General features: G+C 37.4%; 1 protein-coding gene across 4 annotated transcripts in view; it reads left to right on the top strand.

The window, feature by feature from the left end:
- Positions 1-3895, top strand: part of PRMT9 (protein arginine methyltransferase 9) — a 39672-nt gene extending 35777 nt beyond the window's left edge. For all 4 annotated transcript variants that reach the window (XM_074274782.1, XM_074274784.1, XM_074274785.1 and 1 more), the window contains 2 exons: positions 2343-2465; positions 3531-3895. In XM_074274782.1, the coding sequence (XP_074130883.1) occupies positions 2343-2465; positions 3531-3746 (339 nt within the window). In that variant the 3' untranslated portion in view covers positions 3747-3895. The remainder of the gene's footprint in view (positions 1-2342; positions 2466-3530) is intronic.
- Positions 3896-23432: the final 19537 nt, after the last annotated feature.

Genomic DNA, 23432 nt, shown 5'->3' with positions numbered 1-23432 from the left:
TGAAAAGACCATTTTCATTTGAAAATTTCATTTTCAAATATAAAACTCAAAAGAAACATAAAAAAGTAAATAGGATAGAAAAAAACCCAAATTATCGAATAAGGTTAAAAAAGATGAAAATTTTGATTCCACGTCACACTTCAGGACACACTCAAGGATAATGTTGAAATTGATTCATTCTTGTTCTTTACTGTCGTCTAAGGTGCACTTCAAAATGCCTGGCTTTCTTTTTTTTTTTTCTTGTTGCAGGTATCTTTCACTAGCAGCATGCTTAATCTTTATTAACCATGATTTTTTGCAGTGTTAAAAAAAGGATAAGTGAAGGAAGTTAAATGATTCTCTTGGGATAAATCAGCTATAGTTACCAGAAAGGGGGAAAATGATAAAGAAGGCTGCTGCTCCATTGGAAGAGAGGAAGGATACCTTGTGGAGCAATCAAGTGGGTTTTGAGAAGTGCAATAGAGAGGAAAGGGCCAAAATGCTTTCTCTATAAGTCTCCCTGAAGGAGAAGATAGAAGGTTAGGACAGAAGTCTTTGGGTGAGAATGTGGCTCTTCACTTGGATGTGGGGATTCATTCTGGTGAGACATTTTTTCTACTAGATTCTAAGCCCCATGGAAGTAGGTCCAATGTAGAGCACTTAGCACAGTGTGTCCATAAAAATATTTGCTGCATTGTTGATAGTATTCCATAGTTGGATGAGAAGGTTATGGGAGCTAAAGTACTTGTAGAGAAATGATACATTGTTTTTTCAAGCCAAACTATTAAAATTTTCTCCTGTCCCCCATCTTTCTCTTTCCCATACCCATATCCTAACACTGCTTAAGAAGGCACCTATAACTTTAGTTTTGTAATAAGTTAATATTAATATTTCCTTTGGAAAGTGAATATAAAATTAGTTCATTATGGGTTACATAGAAGTAAATTGTTAGAAAAAAAAAATTTTTTTTAAACCTATCTGTTCCTTTTCTTCATTCTCTCAGTAGACCTAAGAAACTTTGGATTGAAAAAGAAGCCTAGGGGCAGCTAGGTGGCGCAGTGGATAGAGCACCAGCCCTGAATTCAGGAGGACCAGAGTTCAAATCTGGTCTCAGACACTTAATACTTCCTAGCTGTGTGACCCTGGGCAAGTCACTTAACCCCAGCCTCGGGGTGGGGGGTGGGGGGAGCCTAAGTGAATAAATAGCAGATTTGCAAGGCCACTAAATTTTTAGGGATTTTTTTTTTTTTTTTTAAGGAATAGGTTCAAAATAGTCATAAGCTGCTTATTGATTTTTACCTTTAAAAGGATGCTTAATTAATTTATTTATTTATATTTTAATAGTTTTTATTTACCAGATATATGCATGGGTAATTTCACAACATTGACAATTGCCAAACCTTTTGTTTCAATTTTTTCCCCTCCTTTCCCTCTCCCTCTCTGATGGCAGGTTGACCATTACATGTTAAATATGTTAAAGTGTAATTAAATACAATATATGTATACATGTCCAAACAGTTATTTTGCTGTACAAAAAGAATCGGACTTTGAAATAGTGTACAATTAGCCTATGAAGGAAATCCAAAATGCAGGTGGATAAATATAGAGGGATTGGGAATTCCATGTAGTGGTTCATAATCATCTCCCAGAGTTCTTTCCCTGGGTGTAGCTGGTTCAGTTCATTACTGCTCTGTTGGAACTGATTTGGTTCATCTCATTGTTGAAGATGGCCGCGTCCATCAGAATTGATCATCATATAGTATTTTTGTTGAAGTATATAATGATCTCCTCGTCCTGCTCATTTCACTCAGCATGAGTTCATGTAAGTCTCTCCAGGCCTTTCTGAACTCATCCTGTTGGTCTTTCTTACAGAACAATAATATTCCATAATATTCATATACCACAATTTATTCAGCCAATCTCCAATTGAGGAGGCTTAATTTATAAACAAACCTTTGGCAATATCTCTTGATGGCATAAAATTATTCTCTTTGCTTGGCCTTCTAATTACAAAGTTGGCTTTTTCTCTACACTTGTGTACTAAATCAAGTAAAAAATCATTCATTGTAATGGTTCATCTAATAGGTTTTTTTTTTTTTTAAATACACAGAAATAAATTTTTTTTATTTGAAGATTCTTGTATTATAGGAAAACATTATTATAAGGTATTGCTGCTGCCTTTCTTTGTGGCAATTGGGTTATAGTATGGTTTTGCCTAATTAGTAAATTAGAGTTTATGGATACCAAGTATTGGTGCTTGACTTGCCTAAGTTTCATTAAAATTTCTTTAAGGTAATAGTGAGTCTTCCTCGTATTGAAGGTTATTATGTTTATTTTTTGGAATTTTAATATGCTTTCTGTAGGTTCCTGTACGTGTATTTTTGGATCTTTCTACATTGCCCTGTATTCCTTTAAGCAAGCCAACTGAACTGTTAAGATTAGATTTGATGAATCCGTATTTGAACAATTCTAACAGAGAAGTAAAGGTAAGAACAGAATAACTAAGTAGTTACTACTTGTTTTGTTCAGAAACTTGCATTCCTTTTTCAGGTTTAATTGCTTTGTGAAAATTGTATTTTAAAAAACATCTCTATCAGGTAGTATTGTTTTCTGTAGGGGAAAAATGTACATTTTACTGAGTTTGGCAACACATAGCGCTAATCCCTGCCACTGGAGGACTCTGAGGCTGGTGGATTACTTGGACTCAGTTCCTAAGTCCTAGATTAGGGTTAAAGCCAATTGAATATCCTTACTAAGATTACTGATGCTCCAGGCTTGGAGTATCACCAAGCTGTCTAGGGAGGGACAGACTTACCAAGGTCAGAAAAATAAAGTAGATTAAGGCTCCCTTAACTGCTCAGCCTTGGGATTGGGCCTGTGAATAACTACCACACTTTTGGCCCAGGTGATTTAGGGAAATTCCACCCCCACTCCCTAAAGAGAAAGGAATAATTTAAATTTTATATATTTTACAAGTAGTTAATGTTATTTCTTCTATTAAAAGCCTAAGAGAAAACATAATTCTGAACATAGCACTGATATTAATGAATGAGGCAGTATATTTTTTCTTTGTCAGAGTCATTTGTACACATTAGGTAAGGTCTGAAAATTGTATCCCCTTCTGTCATTTCCACTCCATTCCAATTGATTTTAGAAGTGGCTCCTTAATATATTTATTGTTCACTTATCCACATGAGAACTATACAGAATAAATTCATAATATGCCAGGAAGAGAATTTTCTTGCATCAAAAATGTATATTAAAAAAAAAAAAAAAAAAAAAACTTTCTCCTTCTTACAGTCACTCTCTTTTCCTATAGCTGATTGCTTGCTTTACCTAGCCATGGTGCTCCTGGGCTTAGTATATTTTTCACTCTTGTAACTTTTATTAAAACTGTATGCACTTCAGTAACTTTTGTATTTTATATTGATGATGAGGACAAAATGAAAATATACCACTTCAAAATTATTTTCAAAATCCTGAGAATTATGTATAGGACTTTGTTTATGCTATTAGAATTTCTTAAAATTAAAAAAAACTTATTTTTTTAGGTGAAGATTTGTAAATCTGGACAAGTGACTGCCATTCCATTTTGGTATCATGTATATCTTGATGAAGATATTAGCTTGGATACATCAAGTGAAACCTCGCACTGGAAACAAGCTGCAGTTGTATTAGAAAATCCCATCCCTGTTGAAATAGGACAAGAGGTTGTCCTCAGCATTCAGCACCACAAAAGCAATATTAGCATCACTGTGAAACAGTGAAAGGTCTGCAGTCTGACAATTAGAATTTTATGGTATTAATCAGTAGTGAATTTGTATTTCATAACTGAATAAAAAAAATCATTCATTGTAATAGTCCATCTAATATGTTTTTAGAAAAACAACATAGAAATAAATTTTTTTTAATTTAAGAGCTCTTGTATTATAGAATAACATTATCATAAGGTATTGCTACTACCTTACTTTCTGTCAATTGGATCATAGTATGGTTTTCTCTAATTAGCAAACCTTGTTAAGATGAAAGGAAATATTTTTCATTTTTTACTGTTCAATTTTGCTACAGATTAATTTGTGTGAGCCCTATTTATCAGCATTTTTTCCTATGATGGATTTTATCTAAAACTTATAAAGATGAGAAGGAATCAGTCAAAAATATCATTTATCTCTGTATTCTTATGAAAAACCCTTTAGCATTTTGAAACATCTTTATCCTTTATGATTTTTAAATCTGTGAGACATCAAAGAGAACTGTTATCATTTATCTTTTATCTAAACAAGAAAAGTAAAGTGATACATTGCAAGTCGAGTTCAGTTGCCATCTTCTCTTTGAAGCTCTCAGTATATCTAGCAATTTGTAACTCTCACCTTGGTTTCCTTATGTCTCTCAACCTACTTTTGAAAGTAGTTATGTTTAGAGAGTGCAAATTAATTTTAAGTATTAGAATTCAAGTCAGACCTATTTGGGGAGGTAAATCTTTGAGGGGGAAACAAAACAATTAGCTCAACTTAATTGGAATTGTTTCTACATTTTTCTGTTTGTAGAGCAATAGGTAAATTAGAAAGCAAGCTTTTAAAATCCCTGACTTCTGAAGAAGACATTTAGCCACTTTTTCCTAAGGTTTATACCACCACTGTCAAAAATACACAAGAGCATACTGAGTAGAATTTAATCATAGGCCAGAATGAATAGAAACTTGGGAAAAACAGATACTCCCAAAAGCAGTGGAATGAGGGATATATATTGGTTCAGAGGTAAAAAAGAGTAAGGCATGATTGATAACTTGCAGAAAAAAGGTCCAAAGCAAGAACAAAAAGATGGGTCCATTGCTTGAGATGGATGGTTCAGTGTGATTGTGCTCGTTTCTTCTTCGTGCTCAAGGACCACCATTGACGATGTGACATGGGGATCATGGGACAGTGTGCTTGGCTGAGCGGTTCAGTCTCAGCCTAGAAAGCTGTGCCCCAGGAGCAGGCAGGCTATGTGGCACAGGTAGCTTTGCTCATGGAGTCTGGAGCCACCTGGGGTGTAGCATGCTATGTTAGGGACCCTTGGCCATCTGCCACAGCCCATAATTGATCCTGAAACTCTTCAGAGAGAACTAGTGTCCTTGAGTCGCCTGTGACTGGTGTGGGCGCTTGCCCTGTGCGAGTTCCCTCTAAAATCACCTTCGAGGTAAAGGTGTGCTTGACGTCTGGGTGATGGGGTGTGCTCTGTGTGAGAGCTGGGGCTCTTGGCAGTCCAGTGCAAGAAAGGGCCTCCGTGTGTAATCTCAGAGAAATTCCAAATCTTCAGAAGACAATTCAAAGAGAAGTGCTTTAGATTCTGGCTCTGTAGACCTTGGGTTTGGTAGGTGGCCTCCCAACCCCTGATTTAGGTCTGGCAATCATGCCAACTCCACCTCAGCATACATCCCTGAAAAGTACCCTGCTATGGTAAGTGAACTTGGCCACGGCATTCAGAATTTCTTATTTAGCATAATGGTGTGGCCTGGGTGGGTACGTAGAACCACTGTGCTCTTGATGTTAATCATCGGGCCCATCTGGCACCAGAGGCAGAGAAACCCCTACTCACACATCTCAGCATTGGGCTCAAGCATACAATCTGTGATCAGATTGTTGGATACCAATTTCCCCTCTTGGCCTGCGGCCTTCTCAGGCTAGTTTGCCATCAGCATAGTAATTGATGCTCTTTTCATTTTCATCAAAAGCATCAACACACAGCCCTGTTTCCTGCATTCTTTGGTGACTGGGAAGGCGGGAGAGATCTTTCATCTAGAGCCCAGGTGAGTGTGTTGCCATGAGCCATGTATATCTGTATGCCTCTTGTAGGCAACTAGGCTCTGTAGGATCTAAGAGGAACTCGTGACTGGCAGGATCAGGGGCCTGCAACAGGGTGACGAGTGCTGATTACAGATTCTCCTGTTCCTGGCTTTTCTCCTGGAGTTGTGTGGCAGTATACACCATACCTACCCAAAGCATCTTTATGTCAACATAAAGGTAACAGAATGGCTTTACCTTTCTCAAAAAAAAAAAAAAAAAAAAAAAAAAATTAGCTTTTGCATTGACTGTCCCCTGTGCCTGCAGTGACTTCCCACTCCACCTCTCTACCACTCAAGAGTCCCTTTGTTGTTGCTCAGTTTTTGAGATAGAATATAAACTTTCTAAAAGTAGAGATGATCATTTTTGTCTTTATATTAACAGCATAGTACCTCCCATTCTGGCACTTAGTGGCTTGATAGAAAGGCAAAAACGAACATGGTTTATATTTGAATTGAAACCTAAGAGAGATGAAAACTAGCGAAAGAACATTTTGGTGTTGGAATTCAGATCTTTTGGCCCAGACTAATGGCATCCCAGAGGATTGATTGGATTGTCATAATTTTTTTTTTCTGTTAAAACAATATTCTATTTTTTCCCAAAATTCCATATATAGACAGTTTTTTTTAAATTAAATTAATAGTCTTTATCAGATATATGCATGCGTTTTTACAACACTGACAATTGCCAAACCTTTTGTTCTAATTTTTCCCCTCCTTCCCCCCTCCCAGATGGCAAGTTGACTAATACATGTTAAAGTATAAATTAAATACAATATATGTACATATGTCCAAATAGTTATTTTGCTGTACAAAAATAATTGGACTTTGAAATAGAAACAATTAGCCTATGAAGGAAATCCAAAAATGCATAATCTTTTTAAGAAATTGGCAAATCAGAGATGTGCCAGAAAGCAGAGTCTGGCAAATGTCCCCAGTTTTCAGAAGGATGGATTCTGCTTCCAATATGTATCTGTAGGATCATGGACAAATCCTTTATCCTCCCAGCCTTAGTTGCTTATGGGTAAAATGGGAATAATGCCTGGAGAATTTATCTCAGGGGGTGACTGAGGCTTAAATGAGATTATATATAACACTTTGCAACCTCTAAAGCACCATATAAATGCCAGTTGTCATTAACATTTAGCATCCCAGGAGAATATTGGTGTTGAGATGCGTTTTTATTTCAGGCCTTTTATTAAGGTCAAAAAGATTGTGCAGTTTCTCAAATGCAATCTAATCTGCTCTTTCCAATTTGGGGCTTAACTGATCATCCATCCGTAAACCCCATCCAAGATAGATGTACTGAATGACTCTCTCCTCAATTGCATTTCAGTCTGGGCCATTGGCATTTTTCATGTACTTGGCTTTTCCTTTATGAATTATGCCGATCTCCTTTGAGTTAATGGTAAATGTCACTGAGGCAGATCTGTTCTTTATCACATCAAGACCAAGAATTCTAAAATTTCATCTGCTAAAGGAAACACCTGGAAGATTCATTGTCTTTAAGGATTTTATTGTCCACTTGGTGTCTACATTGGATGTCCTTCATAATAGTGACAGGTTTGACCAGCATTTTTCTTCTTTTATTCTTGACAGCACTAGAGAGGATTATTGATCAAAGTTACCTGTGGTATTATTTACCAAGGAATCTTGTATAAATTCAGCATGCATGACAGACAACAGATGGAAGAGAGAGCTTTTAAGATAGTCACAGGATCTTATTTTAAGAAGAAAGCATTTATATAGCATTTTAAGGTTTTCCAAAACACTGAACGTATTTTCTCATCATAACCCTATGAAGTAGGTTTTTATATTCTCCACATTTTATAGATGAGGAAACTTTGAGTCAAGAGAGATTTAAGTGGCTCCTCCAGGGTCCTGCAGTTAGAAAGCATTGGAATTAAAATTTGAACTTAAGTTTCTAAGGATCATCTTATTGTTAACTTTGTGGCTGCTGTAGAAAATTATACAAATTTGACTGTTCTGTTTAATTTTCAACAAGGATAATCTTTTTACAAACTGTAAGTCATCATCCTATGGACTGCATCAGAAAATATAAATGGGAGTTAATGATATCCTGTGTTCCCTTTGGGAGTTATACTGCCTACAAATTTCTGGTAATCTTAATGCCACAAAAGTTCTCCTTGGTGTCTCACGTGTTGGAAGTGACCTTGAAGACGGTGCCAGAGAAGTGCCAGCTCATTTTGGAACAAAACAGAAAGGCTGTGAGGTGGTCCCAGCAATATCTATTGTCTATTAATCTGAGGACCAGGCCATTGAAATATGGAGAGGCTTGTATCACTTGAGGCTGGCCAGTGGGTGATACATTTCTTGGTCAGGGCAACTTATAAAATGTAAAATGGCCTTCAAATCTTTTCTTGTCCCCTCCTTTAAAAAGTGGTTTTAATTAAACCTACCCTTTCCAGGAAGCACCCTGATGAATCTTCTTACAAAGCTGATTTCTCAAAAATGTGTTAAATAAAAATAAAATGGTATGATTGCAACTGATAGTATATTTCACTTTCCACTTTTGAAATTTGCTAGTTACATATGTATGCTTCAGCTTTAGTAGAATAGTTCCAATAACATCTGCTCTGTACTTTGTTATTTACACTCTAAAGTTGTATATTTTGTTCTTTTATTCTGAATCACACCATACAGATCCTTTCATATTTCTCTCATTCCCTTCTATTGTAATTCCTTACAGTGCTGTGGTATTTTATTAAATTGATATATAGTTCAGTTTGTTCAGTTATTATGTATGTTATTCATTTTTCACATCTGTAGTGATGGTGAGAGAGTGGTGGAAAAAGGAAAAGAGAAGTCCAAGAAGCAGAGTTTTTAAACAGTCTATAATTATTTTGACACTATGAACACTATAAGATTCGTGTCCAACAGCCAACAAATGGACATAATGCTTAAAGGAAGCTGTATTAACATAACATTTATATTTCTTACAATTAACTAAAACAAAGGATGGGAAGAAATTGTACTTAGATAGAATGGTGACCTTAGCAAAGAGAAGCATCATTTCATAGTACATTAGGTCATCTTACCTTGATACTCAATATGAGTGTAAGCAAAAAGATAACCATAAGGACAATTGTATATGCCACAGAAGATGAAGTAGAAAAATTCTACATAGTAGAAGCAGAAAAGTACTTTGACAACTTGAGAACTTCAAACTAAGTTTAAATTTACCAGAGTCGTCATTACCTTGATGCAAAATTGTACATCAATGGTGGAGAACAACAAAAAGGTAAAAAATATGGCTTAACATTAAGAAATGAAAGAGCACAAAGACTTGTAAACTATTTCATAAAGTTTATGGCTATAAAACATGATTACCTCAAGAGGAGAATCATAAAGCAGAAAACTGGACATAATTTATGGCCCAAATGAAGTTTAACAGACAAAAAGCAACTTGATACTCATCAGGCATACAAGATATACACTTAACTGCCTCTGTCAGCTTATTTAGATAAGTTATTGAGGATAGAAAATAAGTAGAAAGACATTAATTCTATTTCTCACCATTTGTGATAGGAGTAAAGATAATAACAATTTCTGTAATAAACTTGGAAGAGTTTGAAGAAGCCATCAAACATTTGGTCTTAATGAGAGCCCAAAAAACACATTTTTTTTCTTAAGGTTACTTTAATTTCTAAATTCTCCTCCCCCATAGAAAAGGCAAGAAAAACAAAGCTCTTTACAAATATGTAGCATAAATTTCCTGATTAGCTGTCTCCAAAAACCCCCAAAAGAAAACAAGGAAAATATGATTTTATTTGCTCTCTGAATCTGTCACCTCTCTTTCTCTGAGGTGGATTGCATTTTTCACCATGAATCCTTTTGGAACTTTGAAAATTAACTTTATAATATTGTTATTGTACAGATTGTTCTCCTAGTTCTGTTCACTTTGTAGCAGTTCGTGCAAATCTTTCCGGGTTTCTCTGACACCATCCCCTTTGCCATTTAAAATTGTTTAAACATTAATTTTTAAAAAATTCAGTTCCAAATTCTCTCCCTTTAGCCCCTTCCTCACCCATTGAGAAGATAAGCAATATGATAGTCATTTTACATGTGAACTCCTGCAAAACATTTCAGTATTGAACCATGTTAGATGAGGGGAACAAGAAAAATAAAGTGAAAAAAAATGCTTCAATTTTCTCTCAGAGTTTATCAGTTCTTTCTGGAGATGGATACCATTTTTCATCATGAATTCTTTGGAACTGAAATGGATCGTTATATTGATCAGAACAGCAAAGTCTTTCACAGTTGATTGTGTTACAATATTACTGTTATGCATAGATTTTTCTCCTGGTTCTGCTCATTTCATCTTCATTAGTTCATTTAATGGTTTTTCTGAAACCATCCCTTTCATTATTTCTTAGCCCACAATAATATTTCAATAGTTCAGGCATTCCACAAATTAATGGGCCTTCCTGTTGGCACAAAACCTTTTTAGAATATAGGTTCATTTGTGCAACCTTTCAGACCCAGATGGTAGATATAAAATTTATCAGTACTACACCTCACGAAACAATGAAAAAAAATTTTGGCCTGAGACCCAACTAGGCCAGACATCCAAGGAAAATTTATAGATGAAACTGGAAGGTCAGCAGACTTAAGAAATGGAAAAGAAATGTTAGCATTTCTGTGACAGCACTGGGTAGTGGAAGAGTGCCTGAACTGGAATCAGGAGACACTTGGATTCAAGTCCTGTCTCTGATATGTACTAATTTAGTAGGAACATGGACAAGTACCCTTATTTCTGAGTTTCATTTTTCTCATCTGTAAAGTGAGAATAATACTTCTAGTATTTATGTCAGGAGATGATTGTGAGACACATACACACATACACTGCTTTGCAACATTTAAAACTTAATATCCCCCCCCCCCCCCAGGCTGGGGTTAAGTGACTTGCCCAGGGTCACACAGCTAGGAAGTGTTAAGTGTCTGAGACCAGATTTGAACTCCGGTCCTCCTGAATTCAGGGCTAGTGCTCTATCCACTGCGCCACCTAGCTGCCCCTAAAACTTAATATTTAGCATCCCAGGAACTATTGATGTTATTGAGTTTATGATGTTTCAAGAAGCAGTTTAAGATCAAAAACATTGTGCAGTTTCTCAAATATAATACAATCTTCTGTTTCTTGTTTTTTTCCAACAATATTCTCAAGCTAATTACTAGTACCTGCACTGACCAGATTACTGAATATTTGTCATCTTTACCTACTTAGGAGAAATTACTCATTATGAGTCACTCCAGATAACAATTTCTGCCTAAAATTACAGAAGTTGTTGAAAGTGTTCTGAGTTCAAGTTACTCAAAAGACAAAACAAATTCAAAAAGCCTACCCATGAGTTCATTGATGTGTATGTATTCTAGACCAAATTTTAAATTCTGTAACTGATATGTGGTGGATCAGAAAAAATTTGGAAACAGTAAAAAAAGGTTTCTGAACTCAACAACCAAAAATTCGAAATCAAACGCGTAATGAATCCGAGGTGTTTCTGGCAATGCTTGCCATGTGTGACTTCACTGAAGCCTGAATTTTGAACATGTAAAGTGTGCACATTGCACTCAAAGTTCTACCTCACATTGAATAGATTGGCAAAGATAACAGAAAAGTAAAGTAGAGATTGTCAAAAAAAGGGTGGCAGGTTGGACATGCACACTTAACATCTTGTTGGTGAAGCCCAGCTATTGTGGAAAGCAATTTATTTCCAAAGAACTAAAGTATGTATACTATGACACCCTACCAATAACTAAAGTATGTACTGAAAAGAGAAAAAAAAAGAAAATACTTAAACTAAATATTGAAGGAAAGGACAAGAGAGACCGATCACATCAAGGTCCTCTAAATTACCTCTCTGATTCCAGGATACCCATTAGTATTTCAAACTTCATGTGCCCCAAACTAAGCCCCTCATCTTTAAACCTCCTTCAATCTTTCTCAGGTCCGATTTTGTTGGACAATATCCTCCCTCCCTGTCACCGAGGCTTAATAGCTTTGATTCTTCTCCTTATTATGTGTTCAAGCAGGTGCCAAATCCTTTTGATTTTTTCAGTCTCTCCACTGTGACTAAAATCACCTTTGTTCAGGCTCTCATCTTTTTCATTGCCATTATTATGAACAATAAAACTGATCTCCCTGCCTCTACTCTGTCCCTTCTGCTCAGTCCTTCCCAAGCATCCTTCCCTTCGGTGGTACCTCAGCATCCCCAAAGTGAAACTCCTGATCCTGGCATTCAAGGCACCAAGTTACCTTTCCAGCCCAATCTCATCCTAGTCCCCTTAATAATGTACATGTTCTACCCAAAATGGACCTTCTTTTGCCCTCTAGTCAAAATGACTTCACTTTGTTTTTTTAAAGCTTAGGATAGATTGCTCCATACTATCCTTCCCCTTGAAGACCTTTTGTGAAGCTTTTATTGTTCTCTTCTTTGGGAAATAGCAAGCTATTTTGGCTAAAATGTAGGAGTATATGAAGTAGAGTGAAGTAAAATCATCTCAAAAGGATGAGCCTGATGAAGGACTTTTAAATACCAAAGAGGAATTGACATTTTAACCCATAGAAGGCAGGCAGTCTCATACATGTTAAACATGTTAAAGTATATGTTAAATACAATATATGTATACATATTTATACAGTTATCTTGTTGCACAAGAAAAATACGATTTAGAAAGAAGGTAAAAAAACCTGAAAAGGAAAACAAAAATGCAAACAAACAACAACAGAAAGAGTGCAAATGCTATGTTGTGGTCCACGCTCATTTCCCAGAGTACTTTCTCTGGGTGTAGCTGGTTCTGTTCATTACAGATCAATTGGAACTGATTTGGATCCTCTCGTTGTTGAAGAGAGCCACGTCCATCAGAAGTGATCATCATATAGTATTGTTATTGAAGTATATAATGATCTCCTGGCCCTGCTCATCAGTTGATGTAAGTCTCTCCAGGCCTTTCTGAAATCATCCTGTTGGTCATTTCTTACAGAACAATTATATTCCATAGTATTCATATACCACAATTTATTCAGCCATTCTCCAACTGATAGGCATCCACTCAATTTCCAGTTTCTGGCCATTATGAAAAGGGCTGTGATCTGGACATAAGTTGGCACTTAACAATAATAATTTGGCATAAAAATAAGTTGGAAGCATCAGGTGCTGGATCAGACTTTACTGGAGTTAAACAACATGTGAAAACCTCCTTAGTGGCAACCACATTCTTACCTTTTTGTGTTTTTTATTTTTTCTAAACACTTTGCCATGAAACCCCTTTCATTTGTTTTGTTTTATTTTGTTTTACCACTGGAACAGGAACATCTGCAAAATACCGGCCAGACATTAGGGGAATACCAAAAAAGGGCAAGCCTTAGACAGGTCAGCGTGATGATGGTTTAAGTGTGCCATTTCCCAGTATAACTTAAATGTTTATCAGTTCCTGCACATAGTAGGCACTTAATAAATGTTTAATTGCTGAATAGGAATCCTAGTTGAAACAGGTTTTAGAGAAACTGTTACCTAGCACATGCTCCATCTTGACAATTATCTATTATAGTACATGCATCTATATAGTATATGGGCTATACCTAGAGACCAAGCTTGGATTTTTTCACCAATAATAAAGGTGACATTTTCACTCTCACCTCAGGGCCCCAAGATTTCAGCCTTTTAAACAGGTCAGGTGGCAGCTAGGTGTTGCAGTGCTTGGAGTCAGAAGATTCATTCTCCTGAGTTCAAATCTAACCTCAGACACTTACTGGCTGTGTGATCATTGGCATGTCACTTAATCCTATTTGCCTCAGTTTCCTCACCTGTAAAAATGAGCTAGAGAAAGAAATGGTAAATCATTCCAGTATTTTTGCCAAGAAATCCTCAAATAGGGTCACAAAAAGTTGGATATAACTAAAATGACTGAATAAAACTACCCAAATCCTTTCAGACTCCAAAATTCTACACACATACATACACACACCCACACCCACGCACACACACACACACACACACACGCACACACACGCACACGCACACACACACACACACACACACACACACACACACACACACACACACAACAGCTCAGAACTTAACTAATAATGATAAAAAACCCATTTCCATTTTGAGCCTTTTATTTTTGTTAGGTAGAGAAGCCAGTCAACTATCTTCTGTAAAAAATTCTTCCTTCTGGCAAGGAATACTTAATCTAAATTATTTAAATTCTTAAGTGGAACCCTGGACTTTGAGTCAAGAAGACCCAATATACCCTCTGAGATTTACTTCCTATGTGACTGGATAAATCTCCTAAACTCTTTCTGCATTAGTTTACTCAACTTTAAAATGGGGATAATATCATAAAGGGACCTATCTCCCAGGGGTTGTGAGGATCAAAACAGGATAATATATATAAATCACTTAACATAGTTCCTAGAACATATTATAATAAGTGTTATAGAAATGCTACCTAATAATAATGTGATTGTTAATCTTTAATAAGTCAGTAACATAATCCTCATTTTTCCAAAGCCTTCTGCAGGCTCGAGAAGTCTCTTCAATCAAAGACCCTCAAATAACCATGGATAATACCTACATTCATTCGGTGTCTTTCAGTTCTCAGGATATTTTTGTGTGTATCCCAGAAATCTTAGAACCCAGAATGGTAGAGCTGAAAGAGACCCGAGAGATCAAGTCCAGCCTTGTCATTTGGTGATTTGCCTAAAAACCCAGTGAGAGAGGGGCAAAGCAGAATGGGCTGGTTTTAGAGTCCATTGCTTTTTCTGCTGCCTGTTTTTCTCCTAAAACTCTTTTTTGCATCATGTCCCCTGAGGGGCACTTAGGTGCAGCTTTTAAAATGTCTTCAAAAAAATCTGAGCTCAGCAGTCACTCCTGGCAGTAACTCAGTATTCCACAAGATGGGGATCTTTCTCTAGAAAAGTAGCTTTCCAACAAGTCAGGCCGTGACGATGCTGTATTTCTTTTATATGAAAGGATCAGCTAATTCTTTCAATTTACAGGTGAGGAAATCAAGGCACAGAAGCACACAGATACTCTCAAATATCACTTTCCTAAGGAAACTCACTGGACCCCTGGCAAGTCCCTTGGAGAGTCTCGCTGTAGTAGCCTGGGGGGAGTCTTCCAAGGGGAGATCAGGACCAGGCCAAGAGGGTCTTCCCCAGGGGCCCTCCTGACCCTCGCCAGGATCAAAGCTGTCCCCATCTCCATTCTCTCCATCTCTACCACTTCCCCTGAGGACCATGTAAACCTGCAAAGATTTAATGCTGGGAATTCTCAAATCTGCCTTTCCCGCCTCCATGTCTCTTCTGACATCCAATCTTCTATCTCCAGGGGCCTCTCAGATGTCCCGTAGATAACACATCTTCAATTCAATATGTCTAAACTGAGCCCTATTCTTTCTCCCCCCAAAGCCCCCGCACTCCTTGCTGTTACTGTAGAGGGCAACCCTCGCCTTCCTTAGGCTCCCAGGGCAGGAGTCAAGCCTGCTCTGTCTGTCTCTGTCTCCGTCTCTCTGCTTGTCTCTCTGTCTCTGTCTCTCCCTGCAGCAATTTTCCCAAACTGAAGGGCCAACCATGCCACTCCCTTCTCAAGGAGCTCCAATGGCTATCAATGACTTCCAGGATGAAATAATAATCCTAAATAGACTTCATAACTCAGCCCCCTCCTTCCTTTCCAAGTCTGCTTGCACCTTACTGCACAACACATGCTTTTAGATCCAATGACATTAGCTTCCAGCATCTAAGGTCAGATTTGAACTCAGGTCCTCCTGACTTCCGGGCTGGTGCTCTACCCACTGTGCCATCTAACTGCCCCCAAACTCCATTATCTTACAGGAAATCTTTTCCTCTTAATCCTGGTGCCTTCTCCTTTGTTAACTATTTGCCATTTATCCTATATGTAGTTTGCATTGTATGTATGTTTGCCTATATCTCCCCTGTTAAACTTTAAGGTTCATAAGTATGAAAAAATCTCTTTTGCCTCTTTTTGTATCCCCAGTATTTAAGCACAGTGCCTGCCACACAACAGACACTTAATAAATGTTTAATAAATGCCCCACAGCTAGGTGGGGCAGTGGTTAGAGTGCCAGGACTAGAGTCAGGAAGATACCTTCTTGAGTTCACATCTGGCCTTAGACCCAAGGCTTAATTTAATTTAGCCCCATTTGTCTCGGTTTCCTTATCTGAGCTGGAGAAGGAAATCACCACCTATCTTTGCCAAGAAAATCCCAAATGGAGTCACAGAGAGTCGGACATGATTGAAATAATTGAAATTATTGTCCTGAGCTCTCCATACCCCTCTGCAATAAGCTGACATCTTCTGGCCATACTTCCTCTTCAGTTCTTTGAAGACCTAGAAGCAGGTGCTCCATCCCAGCAGAAGCAGGGCAGAGCTACAGAGATAATGCCAGACACAAAATTGGGAGTCTCTCAGTTATCACCCCACTATAACCTGCTGCATAATCTTTGCAAGCAATTTTCATACGTCAGGAGAGTTGTTTATTCATCTGACAAATGGGCAGAAATCTATCTCCTACTTCTTTCTTACTAAACCTGTGGCTATTCTGACTCTTCAATGAAAAAAGAGAACTTTTCCTTGAAAGGTAAAAACCTAAAGGGCTGTTAAGTGTAACTCCTGAAGAGCTCCCCAGTCTCCTTGAGTCAACAGATTTCTGTAGTGCCAACAGTCCAGAAGGAGCCTTCTGACCATTTGCTTCTTGCCAGTCCTGCAAGAAAAAATGCATTGGGGAAAGGCTAAATAAGTTGTGGAATATGAATGTTATGGAATATTATTATTCTGTAAGAAATGACCAACAGGATGATTTCAGAGAGGCCTGGAGAGACTGACATGAACGGATGCTGAGTGAAATGAGCAGGGCCAGGAGATCATTATACATGGCAACAAGATTATGTGATGATCAGTTCTGATGGATATGGCTCTTTTCAACAGTGAGGTGATTCAGACCAGTTGCAATAGACTTGTTGTTTTTTTTAATTTAGTTTTTATTTAATTATGTAATTATAACTTTTTTTTTGACAGTACATATGCATGGGTAATTTTTTACAACATTATCCCTTGCACTTACTTCTATTCAGATTTTTTCCCTTCCTCCCCCAACCCCCTCCCCCAGATGGCAGGCAGTCTTATACATGTTAAATATATTACAGTATATTCTAGATACAATATGTGTGTGTAGAACCGAATTTCTTGTTGCACAGGAAGAATTGGATTCAGAAGGTAAAAATTTTACACTCATTTCCCAGTGTTCCTTTTCTGGATGTAGCTGGTTCTGTCCATCATTGATCAATTGGAATTGGATTAGCTCTTCTCTATGTTGAAGATAGCCACGTCCATCAGCATACATCCTCGTACAGTATCATTGTTGAAGTGTATAATGATCTTCTGGTTCTGCTCGTTTCACTCAGCATCAGTTGATGTAAGTCTCTCCAAGCCTCTCTGTATTCCTCCTGCTGGTCATTTCTTACAGAACAATAATATTCCATAACATTCATATACTATAATTTACCCAACCATTCTCCAATTGATGGACATCCGTTCATCTTCCAGCTTCTAGCCACTATGAAAAGGGCTGCCACAAACATTTTGGCACATACAGGACCCTTTCCCTTCTTTAGTATTTCCTTGGGATATAAGCCCAGTAGTAGTATGGCTGGGTCAAAGGGTATGCACATTTTGATAACTTTTTGGGCATAATTCCAGATTGCTCTCCAGAATGGCTGGATTCTTTCAGAACTCCACCAACAATGCATCAGTGTCCCAGTTTTCCCACAGCCCCTCCAATATTCATCGTTATTAGTTCCTGTCATCTTAGCCAATCTGACAGGTGTGTAGTGGTATCTCAGAGTTGTCTTAATTTGCATTTCTCTGATCAATAGTGATTTGGAACACTCTTTCATATGAGCGGAAATAGTTTTAATTTCATCATCTGAAAATTGTCTGTTCATATCCTTCGATGCAATAGACTTGTGATAGAACCATCTGCAGCCAGACAGAGACTATGGGGACTGAATGTGGATCACAGCATAGTATTTTCACCTTTTTTTTTTTGTCATTGTTTGCTTGTTTTTATTTTGTTTCTCATGCTTTTTTCCCTTCTTTTGATCTTATTTTTTTTCATTCATCCAGACAAATATGAAAACATATTTAGAAGAATTGCACATTTAATCTATGTAGGATTGCCTGATGTCTAGGGGAGGGGTTAAGTGAGGGAGAAAAATTTGGAACACAAATTTTTTCAAGAGTGGATATTGAAAACTATCTTTGCATATATTTGGAATACTAAAAAGCTATTATTTAAAAAAAATTATGCTGAGAAAGAGTGCATAAATTTTACCAGATTGCCCAAAAGGTCCACAAAACAAAAAAAGATTAATAAATGATCTAGTCCAACTTTTTGATTTTGTAGATGGGGACAGTAGTGATTGTCTATGGTCATATTGGCTATTAAATATAAGAGCCACTTAAACCCAGGTCTCTTGATTCCAAATTCAGGGCTCTTTCTAATCTACTACCCTACCTCCAAACCATAATGCCATTCAATTCCTCAACTGCTGACATTGCTTCAAACTTAAAAAAAACCTAGAAGAGATACAATGTCAGAAAACCCAATGCATCAAATGTGAACAAGGATTCTTGTGGATTAAACATTTTCTAGTGGTAGAAAAATTGAGGGACTTCCTAATTTATATGGCTCAGTTTCATCTATACTCTTCCTGATCTGCCCTATCATCAACTTTGTACTTTGAACCATTAGCCAAGAGTTGGAAGAAACCTTGGAAAACACGGAGGTCAAACTTTTCATTTTATAGAGAAGAATATCCAAGGCTTTAGAGGTAGAAAGTAACTTGCCTAGGGTCACACTGTGATTTGGGTTTAGGATGCCAATTTCCTGATTCAAGCTTGTCCTGCAAACACTACTGCACAGAATTTTCCTTGAAGACACAATTTAGCATATTCTGTAAAACACTGTTCTAAACATAACTGAGGTGGGGGAGTGGATGAGTTGGGTAGGAAAAAAGTTAAGAAAGAAGTGATATGACAAAATGGAAAAAAGTCAAGATGGCCTTAAGGATCTTAATATCTATTCTTTTCCATAGCAATAGTGAAGAAACCCACCAATGCTGTCTCTCTCTCTGTCTCTCTCTCTCTCTTTTTTTTTTCCTGAGGCTGGGTTTAAGTGACTTGCCCAGAGTCACACAGCTAGGAAGTGTTAAGTGTTTGAGAACAGATTTGAACTCAGGTCCTCCTGAATTCAAGGCTGATGCTCTATCCACTGCGCCACCTAGCTGTTCCCAATGCTGTACTTCTCAATCCTCCATCTCAAAAGTAACTTTTTTTTTACATTTTGGGTAACATTGAAGTGGCAGTATTAATACATTTTTATTTCCTTGTGGCCTTCAAAAAAAAAAAAAAAAAAAAAGGATACCCAAAACACTTTTTTTACGTACAGGGCTAACTTTTATAATTTTTTATGCTCTTTCCTTGAAATATTATTCTTTTTATTCTCTTTTTCTTTTTAAATTAAAGCTTTTTATTTTCAAAACATATGCATAATTTTTAACATTCAGCCTTGCAAAACTTTGTGTTCCAAATTTTTTCCTTCCCTTCCTCCCACTTTCTCCCCTATATGACAAATAATCCAACATATGTTAAATATGTACAATTCCTCTATACAATTATCTTGCTGCACAAGAAAAACCAGATCAAAAAGGAAAAAAAATGAGAAAACAAAATGCAAGCAAACAACAAAAAAGGTGAAAATATAATGGTAGGGACACTAACAAGGTCTTTGTGACTTCCATTATAGCCTTCATCTCACTCAACCCAGGAATACTTGTCCCTTCAGATTTGTTTCCTCTGCAACTACCCTAGTAGTATAATTCTGAATACCAAGGCAGGAATGATCTTTCTTATGCACAAATCTTGTCAAGCCATTTCTCGGCACAAAACCTTTAACCTCCCCATCCTTAATAAAGTCTGAATTCTTCTGCCTAGCATGCAAAGCTCTCAGCAATCTTTCCCTATCTTCTTCCAGCCTTACCTCCCTTTACTTCCATCTATCCACTATAATCCAGCCAAAAATGGATTACCAAAACCAGAAACTAATTTCTTGCTTCTGAATCTCTCTAGGAGCTTCACATCTGAGGTTTTTTCCCTCTCTTTGCCCATTCAATGACAGAATTGTAGGGATTACAGAACTGGAGGAGGCATCAATGGCCACCTAGCACACACTATATCTGAACAAAAATCCCAAGGATGTGCTTTAAGATCTTCATTGAGGGAGAATTTGCCTCTTCTAATGGACTTCTTCTAATGGACTGCCTTCTAAGGTAGTCCATTCCACTTTTGAACAACGGATCATTAAGTAGTCTTGAAAGAATTTAAGGCTTTTCAAGACTAAATTTTTATCCCCTTCCAACTTCTATTTTTCTTAGTCTTATCATCTATCTGAGGGCAAGTAGAAGACAACTAACCTTTGGCCACAAGAACTTCTAATATTGGATAGTCAGTCATCCTCCTCTTCTCCATCGCCTCTTCTCCATCACAGCTACTTTAACCAACTTTCACCTGGCATGATCCTCAGGTATTTCACAATCCTGGTCATCCTTCTACATTTGATTTCCAGTGTATTGATGCCCTGCCTATAATTTGCAAATCTTCAAGTGCTAATAAACTCTTAACTATTTACAGTATCTATTCATAATGCATGTACCTATGGGAAAAGGGAAGGGCAAGGGAAGGAAGTATTTCTGTAGTACCTATTACGTTTCAAGTCCTATCTTCGTCATCACCTGGGTGATCTTGGGCATATTAGTGTTTCTTAAGCCTTGATTTTCTCACCTGTAGAATGAAGGACTAGACTTGTTTTATAGAATATAAGCCTGTACTTAGCTGACCAGTAAGTCAGGGGAATCTTATAAGAATAGTAGCTGATATTTATATGGTATTTTACACACATTATCTCATTTAATACTGTCTTATGCCATTCTTGTGGAAAACATGAAGGTAGAAGGCCTTCATTAAGTTGCTGGGCTCAAAAAGCTGTTTTACAGAATTTCATTTACAGAATTTGGAAGAGATGGGGGTGGTCAGTTAGCATAACCCCTGCTTATACTTTCATTAACAACATTTTTTTTTTTCCTGAGGCTGGAGTTAAGTGACTTGCCCAGGGTCGCACAGCTAGGAAGTGTTAAGTGTCTGAGACCAAATTTGAACTCGGGTCCTCCTGAATTCAGGGCTGGTGCTCTATCCATTGCGCCACCTACCTGCCCCATTAACGACATTCATAAGAGTGAGTATCAAATCATTAATGGCTGGTTCTGGACACCAAATTTTTAGAAAGAATATTGATAAGGCAACTGGGACAGTAAAGGGCTTGTCTGGAGTTCATGTTATGTACGGGTTAGTTGCAGGAGCTGGTGATATTTAGCCTTTAGAAAACTTAGGGGAACATGTTAAGTACTCCAGGAAAGGATTAGGCTTTCATGTAGGAATATCCTTGTGCTTTCAAGCCATAGAAGAATGGGTGTAAGTTGAAAATGAACAGGTTTAGACTAAGGAAGATTTCTTAAAAATTAAGAGGTATCCAAAAGTGAAATGGATGCCTTGGGAGGAGGCAGGATCATATGATTATAGATTTAGAGCTAGTAATAATCTCAGAGGCCAGTGGAATCCAGTTCCCTTATTTACAAATAAGGAAACAAAGACATAGAATTGATTTCCTCAAAGTCACATTCTTTATATGTGAACTCATGTCTTTCTGACTTCAAATCCGCAACGTAGACAGCCCACAATTCCCTTATTCATAGGCTTTTTAAGCACATTCTAGATGCAGTAAAAAGAGGATTCTTATTCAGGAATGGGTTGTACTATTATTCCCATTTTACAGATGAGGAAACTAAGGCAGCAAAGTTAAAATGACTTTCTTAGGGTCACAGTGCTAAGTGTCAGGCTGGATTTGAACTTTGGTCTTGACTCCAGATCCAGTGCCCATCTACTGTGCTACTTAATCAGCAATAAGGTGTCTCCAAATTAGACCAGAATAGGCTGATTTCAGAGAAACTGCATATGCTTTTAATGCCCCTAGGCATCCCCCTGAAATCTAGACCCATGTTTATACTTGTGCTGAGGGATGGCTTCCAGTCACTGAGAACCATAACATCTGGAGAAAAGTAATGTGGCCCAAAAGGGAATAAAGGACCCTGAGGAATAATGTGAGCAGTTCATTTGGAGAACCTACCACCTTCTCAGACCTGTGAAACCTCAGGTACATATTGTTTAAATTTCATGCCTGTTCCCTTCATGCTGTACTTCATCCCTGAGGTCTTTTGTAGCTCTATTTAAATCTGACAGGCAGAGGTATCAAGGATGTCACTAGAGATGTATATATAAATAGAAGGCAGTCTGCTTGGAATCAAAGCAAGGGATCACCCAAGGAGAGGTGCAACTGCACTCAACCTTATCAGCGGATCAGAGGTATGTTCCTCAGCCCTCCCAAAGGTGCACCTTGGGAAGCATGGATGGGAGGGAGGGCCCGGATAAATGAAAGTGGTACAGACTTGACACACTGGATCTGTTCTGCATCATGGGGAGAGTGTGCATGTGTGTGTGTGTAATCCATAAGATCCTAGACCCATTAAAGTATGAAAACAGGAAAAAGCAAAGTTAGAAGTAACTCTACTCAGGTTGGTTTCAGCATGTTTTACTGTAAGAGGACAAGGTTAGTTTGTACAGTAATCATTATTAGGTTGCAGTATTTTATCAGTTAAAATAGATGTGACAAGATCTGAGTTGCTCCCATAGTGAGGAATAATGGACCACAGATTTCCCCAGTACCCAGTGAATTAAGAGCTAGAGGAAGATTTCTAAGAAGATTCTGCTGGCCAAGTTTGTATCCCAAAGAGATCAAAGAAAAAAGGAAAGATTCTACTTGTAGCACTTCTTTGAGGGTGCAAAGAATTGGAAATTGAGGGGATGTCCATCAATTGGGAAATAGCTGGAAAATTGTGGTATGTGGTTGTGCTGGAAGATCCTTTTGCTTAGAAAATGATGATGTGGACAGTTTCAGAAAAACCTGCAAAGCAAAATGAATGAAACCAGCACATTGTACATATTAACTAGTAATATTGCATGATGATCAACTGTCAACAAGTCATTAGACTTGGATATTCTGACCAAGACAAACAATCCAATAAAATTCCAAAGGATTCATGAAAGATGCTATTTACCTCCAGAGATTAATCTGATGATTCTGAGAATAGATCAAAGCATATTTTTTGGTCATTTTTTTTTCAACATGGCTAATAGGGAAATAGAAATTGCATGGCTTCATATGTACAAGGGGCAGCATATTGCTTGTCTTTTCAATGTGTGGGGGAGGTGTAAAAGGAAGAGAATTTTGAACTAAAAAAAACATGCTTTAAAAAAAAACTTTAAAAAAAGATGATGATTCAATAGGTCCTTTATGGAGGATTTATGTAATAGGAATAGGCTTGAAGAATTAGTGAATAGCTATCTCTCCTAGTTTAAAAAAACCACCCACACATATGAGAATACAGAAGTATTAGCTAAATCAAATACTTAAAATATAC

Source organism: Sminthopsis crassicaudata, chromosome 6, assembly GCF_048593235.1.
Source record: "Sminthopsis crassicaudata isolate SCR6 chromosome 6, ASM4859323v1, whole genome shotgun sequence".
Lineage (NCBI taxonomy): Eukaryota > Metazoa > Chordata > Mammalia > Dasyuromorphia > Dasyuridae > Sminthopsis > Sminthopsis crassicaudata.
The sequence above is the reverse complement of the archived record's forward strand: the minus strand, read 5'-3'. Positions and strand labels throughout refer to the sequence as shown.